General features: G+C 38.6%; 2 protein-coding genes across 2 annotated transcripts in view; both read left to right on the top strand.

Moving 5' to 3' along the window:
* Nucleotides 1–16149, top strand: part of LOC129723843 (sialin) — a 35879-nt gene that overhangs the window by 12171 nt on the left and 7559 nt on the right. The window lies entirely within an intron of this gene.
* LOC129723844 (BTB/POZ domain-containing protein 9-like) lies at nt 1971–3134 on the top strand. Its single transcript, XM_055678304.1, has one exon. The coding sequence runs from the start codon at nt 2032–2034 to the stop codon at nt 3091–3093; it is 1062 nt and encodes a 353-aa protein (XP_055534279.1). The 5' UTR covers nt 1971–2031; the 3' UTR covers nt 3094–3134.

Below are 16149 nucleotides of genomic sequence, written 5' to 3'. Positions count from 1 at the left end.
ACGTAAAGGCCATTTTTTCGAAAATGGGTTTTTCATGCCAATTTGCTCATTATTCGGAGACCTATTTTTGGTATCTTCGTTTTCGTTGTTACTTATTCGTCAAATAAAATAAAAAAAAAAAAAACAAAGTGTCGTAGGCACCCATTTCAATACAAAAGTGGTGAGAAATTCCTTCGTTTTTGGGCCGAACTGAACAACTGATCACTTGGATCTACGTCACAATGTCATATCACGGCAATTAAGGCCCAAGCACAATGGATACGTTGCAGCTGCGTTTTGGCAATTTGACAGTAAGCCATATATTTTCTGTCAAATTACCGTCAACGCAACGCAAACGTATCCATTGTGTTTGGGCCTTCACGTGAGTCCCGTAATAGGACTTCATTCACTTCACTGTGATTTCACCGTGAAGTGACTCCCGTAATAAGTACCTATATTTCTTTTGGTCCAAAATTGGATCCCCTTTTGTGGGTTTCCACCTCAGTAAGACTACATTGCATCCACCGGTTGTTGTTTAAGGCTCATCGTAATGGGGGGTACTGTCAAACAACGTTGAAAGGATTGAGGTGTCAGACGGGTGATAAGTCCCCATTGCATTCACCGGTTGCTAAGCAAAAACAAAAATAAAACAGTAGCAGTTTCGTTATAATCACATCCTCGAGAACTGTTACATAAACAACTTACTGAATTTATCTCCCGATATAATTCATCCCAAGACAAATTGCTTCTGCAAAACACAGCCTGCGATGCTGCAAACAAGCTGTTATCTGTTATCAAGGCGAAATATAGGTAGTACAGTCATCTGGAGTTGGGTGCGTTGAGCGGGTTGCGGCCAGCTATTTATGCTCTATCACGTTTTATGAGCTGTTGGCTCAGCACTGTCTGCTCTTGGTGTCAGTTCTGCCCTTATCAGCCTGACAGTTCAAAAGTCAGTGACCAAATGATTTTATTAGTGCCGTATAAATTTCACTTACGCTTTGCTTTTATTAATAACAAATCATACACATCCAGTCAAAATTGGTTCAGCTAGTTAGTAGCATTACTGTTCAAAAAATCGTAAACATTGAACTCTTTTAATGGTTTTGCACTGAAGAGCGGAAACAACATCAACGGGTTGTATCTGCGATATGATAGCACCACTGACGTAGGACTACGAAAATTATTATTCAGTCATATTTGTGGGTTCTGTGAGTTTATCGGCACACACGTTCAGAGCATTTTCAGGGCCATCACATATATTTAGAAGATTGTCGTAAAACTTTGTTCTAACTTTTTTAAGTCTCTATGAAAATTTTGGGAAATGTCCTAGAGAACATGTACTTTTAGATATAGCAACAGAGATATACAAACCCTCAACATCAAATACTAGTTTTAAATATCACTAACTCGAGTTTTCTGAAAATAAAGTGGAAAAAGCTCCAGGAAAAAAATACATTCAGTTTCTTATGATGATAAGGGAAGACAAGCAAATCAAACTAAACTGGTCGATGAAACATGAGACCTGCTGAAACTTTCAACTACTCTACCACTCTGATTGTACATTATTTTTGCTAGAGGTCTCTAAACTCAAACATTTTAAAGTTAATGGAAACCGAGATGGAAACTAACTAACTTGGCGAGTGAAACAGAAATGCCTATACATATATGCACAAAGCTGATATATAAGAGCTTAGTTATTTTCACATTTTTAACGCATAATGTTCAAATCCGGTTCAAACTAAAAGTCCGATTGTAGTTTATTAATTGTGTAAAAATCGTCCGAGCCACACATAGGTGAAGTGAGTGACATTAACGAGCGCAAAATACCCCATGTGGACAGGAAATAAGGCGGAAACATACACATTTCCGTAACAAAGGGGTTCGAAGCAGCTTTTGGCGTGGTGGACCCTTTTCACATGTTTGACCAGAAAAGGTTTTTCCCGGTGCCAGTAAAACACAGTAAGCCATGATTTCAAAAAAAAATCAGCGTCGGTCGGCTGTGAAAAGCGAAAAAGTAATTTTATCGATTGTTCCCGTGAAATCTTAACGATAATGGCTAGCCCACTAGCCGAGAACACTGCTCAGGAATTCCTGTTCAACGATGAATCCTCATCGGATGTAACGTTTCTCGTTGGCCAGCAGAAAACGCGAGTCTACGCGCACCGGCAGCTGTTGATCGGCCGGTCGGAATATTTTGCCGCCATGTTTGGTGGCTCCTTCCGTGAGTCAAGTGAAAGTGAAATCTCTCTGGAGAACATTGACGAGGAGGACTTTTTGGAAATGCTTCATTTTCTGTACAACCGGAAATTTCGAGGCGAATTTGTTCATGTTGATCGAGTTAACGACCTGTATGTCAGTGCTAAAATGTTTTTGATGGACGATATGGTGGATGCGCTTGCAAGGTTTTTGGCGGACACGATCGATTATGATAATGTGCTGCAGGTTTTTGTCGCAAATCAAGCGTACGAGTTTAAAACTGTTGATGAGACATGTTTGTCGATAATTTTAAACGATCCCATATATTATTTCGAGCACCAGGACTTCCGTTTGATCAACCGCGAAAGGTTTCGGTTAATCCTTGAGGCAAGTCAGATTAATTGCACGGAAAAACAACTACTGAAACAGCTGAACGATTGGAAATTGGTGCACGAAACCGACGATGTAAAAGAATTAGAAAATATCATAACCAGCAAAAAACGAACAACCAGCTGCCGTAAATCCATTCTGTATGAAGATTTGGATAGACTTGCAACCATCGAGTGTATGATAACATGTTCTAGCAGGGCTTGGTTGTGCGGAGTTGGTATTCACGTACAATCGCGAAAGTGGCCATTGGATTTAAAGGAGAAAATCACAATTTGCGTGCACGTATGGACTAAGGGTGTAAGTGTGGTCAGAAGACAGTTCCATTACGAAAGCAACGAAGCGCGTTACATGAAAATGATCGATTTGTTTTTTCCGGAAGTGATGCTCTGTAAAGGTCGTCGTTATTCGTTCGCGGTGCACTTCTATCCATACGCAACATCGTATTGGTGCCGTAACATTCGTTTCAGAAAAGACGGTGGACCGATTGGCCCTGTCGCATACTATTACTATAAACTAGAGACGGATTAAGATAAATTGGTTTCAATATTATTTGATCATTGTTATAACAATCCCCAAACATTTATACTCTTAGAACAATGTTAACCTTTGTATGTATGAAGAAATATTTTAACGTATTTTAACAAAAAATAAAACATTGAAATACTGGTGTAAACGTTTATTTCTACTAATCATCCAAACCGATATGTATTTTCTAGTAACTTTCTAATTCTTATATATCTAGGGTTACCTTTTTTTTTTTTACTCGCGTATTTTCCGTCGGTCTAGTTCCGCCACTGTTGTGGCCAATCACCGACGCCCAGGGGGACCCAGGACCCTAACTTACGACCCGTTTATTAACGGACCGGGGCCAACCATTTTGTCGGAGTTAAAAATCAGGACAATTTTTTTCAGCACAAATTTGTTCTAAGCTATTGTTCTTTTTTGAGGTATCAATAAATAAAACACGTAGTTTGAGATTTGCACTTCAAAATACGCCAAAAGCCTCATATTTAACGTATTTCTCGAACGGTTCAATTTTGCAACTTTGATTTATTAGGCGTTAGTAGATAACTTAAAAAATGCAACTAGTAAACTGTTTGAAATAAACTTAATTGTCAAAAAACGTTTAACGATTTCAACGACTAGACAATTTCTCTCAATAAGATTCAACCAAAGAAAAAAATCGTTCGAAATAAATTCGTTTCTTCCCGGAGTCAAGATGAAAGTACTGAACAGTTTGCTTCCTTTTTGAATATCCGGCATCATTCAGAAAAATCAGGACAAACGCTAAAATATGAAAAATAAATCAGCACGCTCCAAATGGATCTCAAAATCAGGACATGTCCTGCTAAATCAGGACGGATGGTATCCCTATATATATATATATATATATATATATATATATATATATATATATATATATATATATATATATATCAGCTAAAAAGTGTAATTTTCTTAACAAAACGTTTTTTTTTTTTAATTTATATTGTATTTCGATTTTTAAATGAAAAATAAAAATAGCTCTATCGCTTGAATGACAGTTGGTCCAAACGGAACGAGGGAAATTTGTTGCAGCATCCGCACAGCAATCGGGAAGACCGCAACGACGACACTAAGAGTGGAAGCACCGAGTGGCAGAAACGACTGGTATGACGGGGATTGCGAGGTTGCGGTGAATGAGAAGAACCGGACCTGGACGATATACCTGGGCAGGTCAACGAGAGAGAACAAGGCCAATAACGAACGGACACGGAACAACATGACCATGATTCTTAGACGAAAGAGCGCCAGCAAGAGGATCGTGAACATGAAGAGGCGGAGCAGCTGTACCGTGCCAGTGCAGTGATACGCGGAAGTTCTATGAAAAGGTAAACCTGTCTCGCAGAGGCTATGTGCCGCAAGCCGACAGGTGTAACGACGCGGATGGGAATCTTCTCACGGATGCCTCTGGGAATCTTCTCACAGATCCTGTTCCGTCATTCACATTTAACCAGGAGGTTTGTGGGCCAGTACCAAGCGGGCTTCATAGGAGCCCGTGCCACCACGGAGCAGATTTTCTCAATTCGACAAATCTTACAGAAGTGTCGCGAGTACAAGGTATCCATACCTCACATCTTCATCGAATTCACGGCAGCCTATGTTACAGTCTACCGAGAACAGCAATGGCAGATCATGCACGACAACGGATTTCCGGATAAACTAACTCGACTGATCAAGGCCCCCATGGCGGAAGTGATGTGCTTGTGTGTTTCGAGGGTACTCTCGAGCTCCTTTGAATCGCGCAGAGGGTTAAGACAAGGTGAAGAACTTTCCTGTTTGCTTTCAACATCGCCCTTGAGGATGTGACCCGTTGGGCTGACATCGACACGAGGTGCATAATTGTCACAAAGTCTGTTCAGCTTCTGGGCTTCGCGGATGGCTTTAAAATCCTAACATTTAACTTTGCGACGGCGCACAGTGGGGCAGATTGGTATGTTGGTGGGACAAAACCTCATAACTTCTAAATGGTTGTTTCCACAGTTTTTATGTCTTCGGCAATGTTGTACAGCATAAAAATATCTTTATGAAAAATGTATTCGAGTAGCTTCAATTTTATTGCTACAGATGGCGCTGAAATCTATCTTCTGAATAAATGGTGCTAGCCATTTTGTTTCTTCAGAAAAGTTGTTCAAATCATCAATTGATATAAAGTTGTCGAAAACATCAAAATTGTAGGATTAACTGTTAACGAGATAGAACTAATTTTATTGTTCACAAAACAAAACCCCATAACTGCTCAAATTCAAATCATAGAATATTGGTGTCTTCGGCAAAGTTGTTCGAATGATTGTGATCTATCTTCAATGTTTGGTCTAGATCAGTTTATACTTATCTAAATCACTTTGTTTAAAAAAATAAGCCCAATAACTTTTTAGATTCATGTTATAGCCCTTTCCGACCGGGCCCATATGAATGCGTAGATAGAAGGTGACTTAAACTAAACCTTCTCTTCCGCTTTTTGAAAGTCTTATTCATTTATTGCTCACAAAGCTAGTGTTAACGTCGCAGCTGCTAAGAAAAAAAAAAAACTAAAGCAAGCAAGTGTTTTTATATAGGAATTACTTTGATTTAAGTTTTGTTATCCGTCATTTTTTACCTACGCAATTGTGTGGGCTCGGTCGGAATGGAATAGAGGTCACAAGTATCACGCGAAGTTGATCAACTATATACGATTTACCATTTTGCACATCATGTTTTGATCCAGAGGACTTTTTTTATCTAGAATGTCAAAACAAGAAGGTTTGACATTTTCAGGCCAATTTTTTGGCAGGATTCCTAGTACATTTATGTACAATATGCCTGGATTACTGTTTGATCTAGGTCGCTCAATTTTGAAAGTGAAATTCTTTTTGCTACTCAAGTTCAAGTCTAAGCAATTCTGTGTTCTTAGATCAGTTGTTAGGGTCATTTAATTGTTTGAGTCATGCATAAAAAAGTTTAAGTCACTTATTACACATACACATTTTAAACGTATTGATCATGATTAATGATATATAACAAAATGATTGAATTTGGATAGATTACAGAAACATTAATTCATCGTCTTCCATATCATTTTCAACGTAAAGGAGTTTCACGACCGCTTTTTTTGTTTTGCGGGTATCAGTTGAATCGATGTTTGTTCTTAAACTGGACGAAAAAGGGGTCAGATATAACCAACATACCGTTTAATACATTTTTTATGGTTTCAACTCTGCTGGACTTTTGGATGTGCGCTTCACGAATTCGTTAAAATATGATGTCGTCATAGGAAGCTGCCGCGAAACGCATGATTTATACTTAAAAACATGCTGTACCAAAAATCGAATAACTTTTGAATAGGCAAAAAGTGGCAGCTGAAGTTGGGTTTTTTGAATAGCTGAGACTGGCATCTTCAAATTTGACAAGAATATAGAGTGGGTACTCGCTGGTAAATCATTTTTTCAAATGATTGAAATTAGTGAAAAATTGGGTTTTTTTATCTGCGTGAAACGTTGTGCTCAATTGCGGTATAGTAGGATATACTCAGCTATCTAAGTTTTTTTCCTTTAATTTAACTCATATTGAAGAGATTTCATGCATAATATCATTATTACTTGGGAGCTCCTGCATTTTGTAGGTTTGTAAAGATGATCGAAATATGCGAATTCTTTACAACCTATTCTTGATTCTTGGTCTGTAGGCATTCTAGTTTTTACAAAATATCGATTTCGAACCTAATTCCGGAAAAAAAAAATTAGGTTTTGTCCGAGCTTTTGTATGAGGCTGCCCCAGTGTGCGGCGGAGTCCGACTAAAAGCCGAAGCCGGACGAATCGGACTGCGAATAAATGCGTCGAAAACGAAATACATGCGAGCTAGAGGCTCCTAGGAGGACATCAGCCTCCCAACTCAAATCTCTGTAGACGGCGATGAGCTTGAGTTGGTCGACGAGCGTATCCGAGGTCACTGGTGACCGCCGACAATTACATCAGCAAAGAGAGACGCAGGCTGGAAATCGTGCCTACTTTTCACTCCGGAAGACACTTCGATCGATTCGAGTGCGACGACGCACGAAGCTGACGCTCAGCCTTTTGTAGTCTGATAAGACAGGTAGTTCTCTACGGAATCGAGACAACAACGCTTCTCGCGAAAGACCTTAACGCTTAATAGGTTGCGGTAGGCCGGTTACGTCGTAAGGATGCCGGAAGACAACCCTGTTTACTTCTCTTCAGCAACCCTGTCGGCACCAGAAATAGAGAGGCGCAGCGTGCACGATGGCTCGACCAGATCGAAGGAGACTTACGGGTGATGAGACGCCCGGGGAACTGGCGAAACACAGCCCAAATCGAGCAGCTTGGCGATAACTTCTTGATACAGCACGAACCGCCTCGGCTCTCGTCTGATTGGTAAGTAAGCGGGTAGGGGAATAGCCAACTATGGTTTCTATTTTGCAAGTTGGAACATTCAGAAGCACACCTGTAGACAATGGAGAGACCTGCTCCCAAATTGACCACATGCTGAGCAATAGCCGGCCCTATTTAGACGTCTTCGATGTGTGGTCTTTTCGGGGGCCGTTGCAGGAAGCCCTTGTGAGCGCAGCACAAGAAATCATCCCGAAAATAACTAATTACATATGACAATTTAATGTTCTTCGAGTGAAACATACGTTCTAGAAATATTTTTCGCAGTAAACCTAGAGCCGGATTTACGAATTTTACGGATTTGATTTACGGATTCACCCCAGGGCCCCCTCTTAAATCCGGCACTGAGTAAACCCAACGAACAATTTTGTTGAATAACGGCTTGTTACGCTATAGTTCAGCCGAAATCCACTGAATAATAGCTCATTGGGCTGTGAATCAACAAAATTGTTTGTTAGGAAGCTTTTTTATCGTTTGAAGCAACTCATGTACATATAAGCAACTTACGGTTTTGCCTTTCTCCTAGAAAAGTATAGCAATCACTTGCAAAACCGAAGATATAAAAGTGCTCTAAAGGGCCGAATGACATATATCACTCGACTCAGCTCGACGAGCTGAGCATTTTCTGTATGTGTGTGTGTGTATGTGTGTGTGTGTATGTGCAGATTTTTATTCTCACTCACTTTTCTCAGAGATGGCTAAACCGATTTTCATGAAATTAATTGCAAATGAAAGGTCTTGCCGTCCCATAAGACCCTATTCAATTTCATTGTAATCGGATTAATGGTTTAGAGGTTATGTATCAAAATGTAAAAATCATGAAACATCATGATCTCTAAAACCACACCACCGAATTGAACAAAATTAGTTTCAAATGAACTGGCTACCTGAAAAACCCTTAACTTTTGAATTTTATAAAGATTGAATTCGTGGTTCAAAAGTTATGAAAAAAAACGTGTTCTGAAGACTGTTTAATCTCACTCATGTTTCTTAGAGATGGCTGGACCACTTTCCATAAAATCAGTGCCAAATGGAAGGTCTAGTTGCCCCATAAAACCCTATTGATTTGTTTTGCAATCGGACTATTACTTTGCCTGTTATGTTTAAAAATGTGAAATCCAGCTATGAAAAGGAACATATTCCGAAGATTACTTGGACTCACTCATTTTTCTCAGAGATGGCTGACCCGATTTCCACAAAATTGGTGTCAAATGAAAGGTCTAGCTGCCTCATAACACCCTATTGAATTTGACTCTAATCGAATTGTAACTTCGTCTGTAATATACCGAAATGTGAAAATCACGAAACTTTATTATCTCAGAAACTACACAACCGAATTGATTAATATTATTATCAGATGAGCGGGCTAGTTAAGGGTCAACTGATGAATTATGATTGAACACGTGGTTTCAAAGTTTGGCTGCCCTATACGTTCCCATTCCGTTTGATTGTAATCGAACTTAAGCAACCGTTATGTATGAAATTGTTAATAAAATAACGAAAATCTATTATCACAAAGATTACATGACTTATTTGAACATAACTAGTGTCATACGAGCGAGTCATCTCTCGAACTTACAAATAACAAACTTCATAATAATTTGATATGTGGCTCAAAAGTTATGGAAAGAAAAGAAATTCAAAGACTATTGAAAGCTATACCTGCTTTGATCGATAAATGAGGCCTCAACATAATTTAAATGTGGTATCGTAATATTTGAACGTTCCAAACTCATTGATTCCTTGCGATGTGTTTAAAGTCTCCAATGCACGACGAATCGGCCATAGGATATGATCAAAATCAAATAACAAATCGTTTAAAATAAATGGTTTTATCGAAATAACAACATCCTCGACTTTTGGCTTCTGTACATCGCCTCAAATCTGAATATATTCATATTGGGAGGTATTTAGTTATTTTGGTTGTTTTCCAGAAACTAAAAGTGATCGTCTTCAAATACAAAATGGTGTCCAGGGTCAGTGTTTGGTTTCTATGCATCATCTTGATTACGGAAATATCCATATTGAGCATTATTCGGTCATTTTCGACTGTTTCCTAGAAGTTGCCATTTAGCAATTTAAAATGGTGCCTGAGGTCAATTGTTAGCTCATTGCATCATTCTGGTTCCAGAGATACTCATATTGAAGAGTATTTGTTTTTTTTTTATTTGGGCTGTTTTCACAAACCGGTACTCGGCTTCTTGGATTTCAAAATGGTATTTAAGATAATTTCTGGTATCTGAGCATCATTCTGGTTGAAGAAAAACCCATATTGGGTGTTATTCGATCAGTTTCGGCTGTTTCCCTGGAACCGGCTGCCGCTGTATATCATTCTAGATCCGGAGATACTCATAATGGGTGGTATTTGGTCACTTTGGGCTGTTTTTCGGAAACCGAAAGTCGTCATTTTGGACTTTAAAATTGCCTGTTCCGAAAACATCCATATTGAATGGTGTTTGGTCATTTCCGGCTGTTTGCCAGATACTGGAAGTCACAATCTTAATATTCAAGATTGTGCCTGTGATCAATTTTGAGCTTCTGTCCATCTTTCTGGCTTTTGAGATACTCATATTTGATGGGAATTGTTTATTTCAGGCCGTTTTCCAGAAACCGGAAGTTGCCATCTTACAATTCAAAATGTTGTTCGAAGTCAATTTGTGGCTCCAGTGCATCATTACGGTTCCGGAAATACTCATATTGGGTGGTATTTGGTCGTTTGTAGCTGTTTTTGCGAAACCGGAAGTTGGACGCCCCTCCCTTTCAGAAAAGGGAGGGGCGTCGAACTAGTATTGACATATTTGTTACCCCTTAAAACATCCACATGCCAATTTTGGTTTCATTTGCTTGGTTTGTTCTTGAGTTGTGCAGAAATTTATGTTTCATTTGTATGGGACCCCTCCCTTCCAGAAGAGGGAGGGGTCTCAAACTATCATAGGAACCTTTATCGGCACCAAAAACCCCTTAATACAAATTTTCTTTCGATCGGTTCGGTAGTTTTCGAGCCTATATGGATCAGATAGACAGACAGACTGGCTTGACTTTTTATATGTATAGATTGCAACTTCAATATTTTAGAACCTAAAGAGTGAATATACATTTATTGGATTGAAGCGTTCATGTAAATCTATTTAAACAAATAAAAGTTTGAATGAGAAAGGCTGGGTCTGACCGCTAGGTGGATTAATTTAGGTTTTTGTAAATAGTTTTTCTGCCGCAAATTTAGCAAATTAACGATTAGCGTTTGGAAGACCATCGTTTTGACGACGCACATAGGAGTATTTCAGTCAAAAACCTGGCCAAAATACGAAAAAAATAATTCAAATGTTCCTCGTGCTATTGATTTTTTGCCTTTCTCCTAGAAAGGTATAGCAATCACTGAAAAAACCAAAGGTACAAAAGTGCTCCGAAAGGTCGAATCTCGTATATTCGACGAGCTGAGCATTTTCTTTATGTGTGTGTGTGCGTGTATGTGTGTGTGTGTGTGTGTATGTAACGGTCTCCCAATCTCACTCGATTTTCTCAGAGATGGCTGGACCGATTTTCATGAACCTAATTGCAAATGAAAGGTCTAGTTGCCCCATAAGACCCTATTGAATTTTATTGTAATCGGATTTTTAGTTTCAAGGTTATGTATCAAAATGTGAAAATCACAAAACTTCATTATCTCAGAAACTACATAACCACATTGAACAAAATTGGTATCAAAAGAACGGGCTTGTTTTTGAACCATTTGTGAAATAAATTGACATGTAGTTCAAAAGTTATGCAAAGACACGTGTTTCAAACACTGTTTAAAATCACTCACTTTTCTCAGAGATGGCTGGACCGATTTTCACAAAATTAGTGTCATATTGAAGGTCTTGTTGCCCCATAAGACCCTATTGAATTTTATTGTTATTGGATTTTAACTTTGTCCGTTATGTATAATAATATGAAATCAGGCTATGACAAGAAACATGTTTCTAAGACTGTTTGAACTCATCCACTTTTCTCAGAGATGGATGGACCGATTTTCACATAATAAGTTGCGATAGAAAGGTCTAGTTGCCTGATAAAACCCTATTGAATTTTATTATAATCGGACTGTAACTTTGTCTGTTATGTATTAAAATGTAAAAGTCATGAAACTCCATTATCTCATAAACTACACAACCGATTTGAACAAAATAGGTATCAAATGAACGGGCTGTCTTTAAAACCCCTAAATAACGAATTTTATGATGATTGAACATGTAGTTCGAAGGTTATGAAAAGAAACGTGTTCAGAAAACTTTAAAAAATTGACTCGTTTTGCCAAAGATGGCATCACTGATTTCAACAATCTTAGTTTTAAATTGAAGGTTTAGTTGCTTTATTGGTACCCATTTAATTTGATTATAACACTGGTTCACAAAATTGAAAAAAATGCTGCTCTAATGCTCATAATAATTGCCCTAGAAAGAAAAGAATTCACAGGAAAAGCTATAATTTTTCATTTTTTCTTAGTTTGACCTTCGGGGCAACACTTGTGTTGACCAGTGTAATCGTACTTTTATTTTATCCACTATGTGTTAAATTGTAAAAATATTGAAAATCTCTTCTTTCGAAGATTACACGACTTATTTAAAGAAAACAGGTGTCGCAAATTCGGATTTCAGAATAAAGTATGAAGTTGATTCCTGGTCTCTGAGCATCATCCCGGGTACTGAAAAACTCACATTGGGTAATGTTTGTCCCTTTTAGACTAGTAGAAACCGGAAGCTACTGTCTAGAAATTTAAAACGGCGTCTGAAAATGATTTCTGGCCTCAGGGTATCATACCGCTTCTTCAAATCGTATTGGATGATATTTGTCACTTTAGGCTGTTGATCGATAACTGTCGCCATCTTCGCCATAGAAAAACCCAGATTAGGCAGTTCGGCAATTTTATGATGGATTTTATGATTTTATGATTATCAGGCAACCAGAAGTGGTCATCTGGATTGAAAATTGGGTTTTAGGTCAGATTCTGGCCACTGAGTATAATCCAGGTTTCAAGAACCCATATTGATTGGTATTTGGCCATTTATTGGATGCCTCTCAGAAACGATCAGTAATATCAACTGCGTTAAAGAATTTTAATTGCACTGATAAGATCATTCAAATTAATGTATAAGGAACAACATGTAATTATACATTATTTTAAATCTACTGACTAACGCTGACTTAAAGAATCTGAATATTTATAGGCAGTTTATGAGTACAAATCGATTATACCACAATCAAAAACAAAATCGCATCATATAGTTGAAAGAATTTAATGTTATTTGCATGTATATGTGTTAATTTATATTCATATCGTTGGTTTCGTGCAACACTAGCACAACTCAAAAAACATAGTTTCGAGGAAAACGCGTTTGAAAATTTGCGTCGAAAATTTATTTTTCGATTTTCAAGAAAACTTTGAAGTTTAAGATTACCAATCCTTATTTAACACCTTTGGGTCTATTATGCACATATTACGTGCTCACGTTGTCCAAGTTGAAACCTTATTTTTACTAACTTTATGGAGAAATTTCGATTTGTGCAGCAAAGGCACTTCTTAACTTAACAGTTTTTGGCATCGTTTGCCATCAAAAACTCAAAAATGCAAAATTTTGAGTTGTGCCAGTGTTGCACGAAGCTGAAGATTTGTTAAATTTTAAATGTTCGGTATAGTTGTGCTGTTGGCTACCAAAAATTTGTTGTTTAGAATGAATAACAAATCCAGCAGAAATAATCAAGGTGTATATTTTAAGTGTTGGAGTAAATCTTTTTCAACAAATTATAAGTTCGAAGGAGAAAGGCTGGGTCTCACCGCTAGGTGGATTAATTTAGGTTTTTGGATTCTCTGATACTTACTACTTTGTATGCAGGCCATCTTGAAATTATCTGAGTTGTTTACAAAACTATCATAACCTTGTTATTATTTAGAGCCCATGAATAAGTCACAAATTGTTGTACGAAAACTATCAACTTTCACTCATGTTATTATAACTTTAAAGTGATTCTTGAGCGTAAATTTAATATAAGCGGTAGAAACGAAGGTATGTTAAGTAAATTCATGTCGGTGATGTGTTGTATAGGTTGAAAAAACTTGTTAAAAACAAGGCATTGCCATACACGTGTTTTTCAGTTTCTTTTGATCGAATTTTTTTACAAAAAAGGATTTTTGTTTGGGTTCCCAGCAAGTCCCAGCAAAAACGCACCCACCATTGGAAAGGTTATGTGTTTCTCAATAAGTACCAGAAAGAAAATCCAATGCAAGTTGGAACATTCAGATTTACTGAATTTGTGTTTTTATTGAATGAGTGCATTTATCATGCCTATGTCATACATCGATTGTTAAAATTTGATTAGTTTCTTCAGGTTTTGTGATAACTTGCCGAGAAATACCCTATTCGGGTTGATTGGTCAATGCTATGAATATTCGATAATTGAAAAGTTCCTGATTCTGGAGGAAAAACTTAAAGAAACCCTCAAATGTCACCACAAAAGATCAAAACAATGATCGAGTGGTAAAAGTCTCACAAAAAAAACCCAAATGTCCTCCAAAAAGCTCGTGTTAAGATGTCAAGAGAGTCGCTTCAAAAGTTAGTTTATATAAAATTGACAGCTTCGAAATATGACAAAATTGGTATAGCTTAACCATAATGTTGTAAAGTTGGTCGGAAGCTTCGCACTTATGTCGTCCAAGCAAAAGATTGATGGCAGTGATCGAAGCAAGGGACGCAAAACGCAAACGAGAGATTGTACCATTGGATGAGTTGAGTTACGCAGTTCCCATGACTTAATGATCTATTGGGAACACTGCGGTTTCCAACATTATTAAGACCATATCAGACGATCCTTCGGAAGCGAGTGATTTAAAAGACGCTTCAAAGTAGCAGATAATAGATATTATTGACAAAAAAGTATTCACCAGAACTAGCTCTTACTATATTAGTACTTTTTAGAATTGCAGAGTAATAGCAGAGAGAAGTTGATATATCACTGCTAGGTGATTAGATTTTGATGAAGTCTTGTTAATAATAAGTTTTTATGTTTTTTTTTCCTTTATTATAGAGACTTTCAGTCTTCGACTGGTTCGTCTCTTTTTGCAAAAGTTGACAATCTCGATGTATTTATCCTTTTTTATGTTTGTTCGTATAATCCAATATCTTTTAGATACAGTATCACTGCTGCAGCTGTTGTCGGTTGATTCCCTAGGGCGTTCCCGATGCTTTCAGGGATTCCGTGTTTATTTCGTGCAGTTTGGTAATGTGGACAGTGGCAGAGAACGTGTTCCACCGACTGGTGGACTCTGCATGTTGGGCACTGCGTCTTAAATTCTCCACCACTCATGTTGTAAGCGAATGAAGTGTGCCCTGTTCTCAGGCGTGAAAGTGTTCGTTGTTCCTGCTGGATTGGGGGATCGTTCCTTCGGGTTGTATCCATCTTTATCCTTCTTAGAAAATATTTCCTAGTTCCTTCCCTACCGGTGTTCAGCCAGTTTTCTGTCCATTTTCTCTCTATTACCTTCGTTATCCATGACTTCAGGTCTGTGGCTGGAATTTAATTAGTAAACCGTACCTGATTGCGACCCAATTTGGCGAGGTGGTCAGTCTTCTCATTGCCACTGATTCCGCAATGTCCTGGAATCCATACGAAAGTGGTATCTGGTGATACTTCGAGCAGTAGTTGTTGGAGCCATGGATGTGAGACCGTGTCGGACTGTAGCGCGGTGACAACGCTGGCCGAGTCTGTGAGTATGGCGAGTGGTCGTTCAGCCTGGGTGACTGCTGCGATGTAAGCTGCTGCTACTTCAGCTGAAAATATTGTACATTGGTTTGGGAGGCTAAGACTGGTTTCCATGTCGGGTCCTGAAACTCCTATACCAACTCTTCCTCGTGCTAATGAGCCGTCTGAGTATCGGATGATGTTATTTTTGTAGCTGGTCATGAGAAGCCCAGTGACTGCCTTTTGTACCGCTATCGGGTTTGAACCTGCCCTGAATCGGTTTTTTATCGTCAAATCTATTCTGATTTTCGGTACATTCCAGCCTTTGGCTCCACACCAGTGGATCCCTGACACAGGTGGGAGTACCTGGCCGGCGGTTTCGATGAGGAGACGGTTGGCCTCAGTTAGGAGGCAGCACTCCTCGTTTGATCGATTCGGTTCGGTTTTTTCAAGGAACGCGATGGTTCGGTGGCAAATGGCTCTTGTTAGGAAATGCCCGAAGGGGAGTACACCTGCAACATGCTGCTAATCCTGGGGTTGAAGGAAGTAAACCGGATGTGATCCGGATTGCTTTCTGGTATACTGGAGATAACTTTTGAATGAGGGTATCTATTCTCATTCCTGTGATCTCTAGGCAGTACGTCAGTCTGGTGTTGATGATGGCGCTGCTGATTTTCAATCTCGTCGTTCGATCAGTGTTCACGTGTTTACCCGCTAGGGCTTTTAGGAGGTTAACTCTCGTTAAGTTCATCTCAACGCTGTCAAAATGTGCCTTGAGGCTTAGTTGGCGATCAAAGGTTACTCCTAATATCCTTAGGGTTTTTTTCCTAGGAATTTGTTCCCCCTTGATGATCACCGGTGTATTGCTGACGTGGTGTAGTTGGTCACAAATGTGTATATATCCGCTTTTTGGGACGGACAATTCAAAACCGGCATCCGTTGCCC

Source organism: Wyeomyia smithii, chromosome 2 (genome assembly GCF_029784165.1).
Source record: "Wyeomyia smithii strain HCP4-BCI-WySm-NY-G18 chromosome 2, ASM2978416v1, whole genome shotgun sequence".
NCBI classification, from domain to species: Eukaryota; Metazoa; Arthropoda; class Insecta; order Diptera; family Culicidae; genus Wyeomyia; species Wyeomyia smithii.
This window is presented reverse-complemented; position numbering and strand designations above follow the sequence as displayed.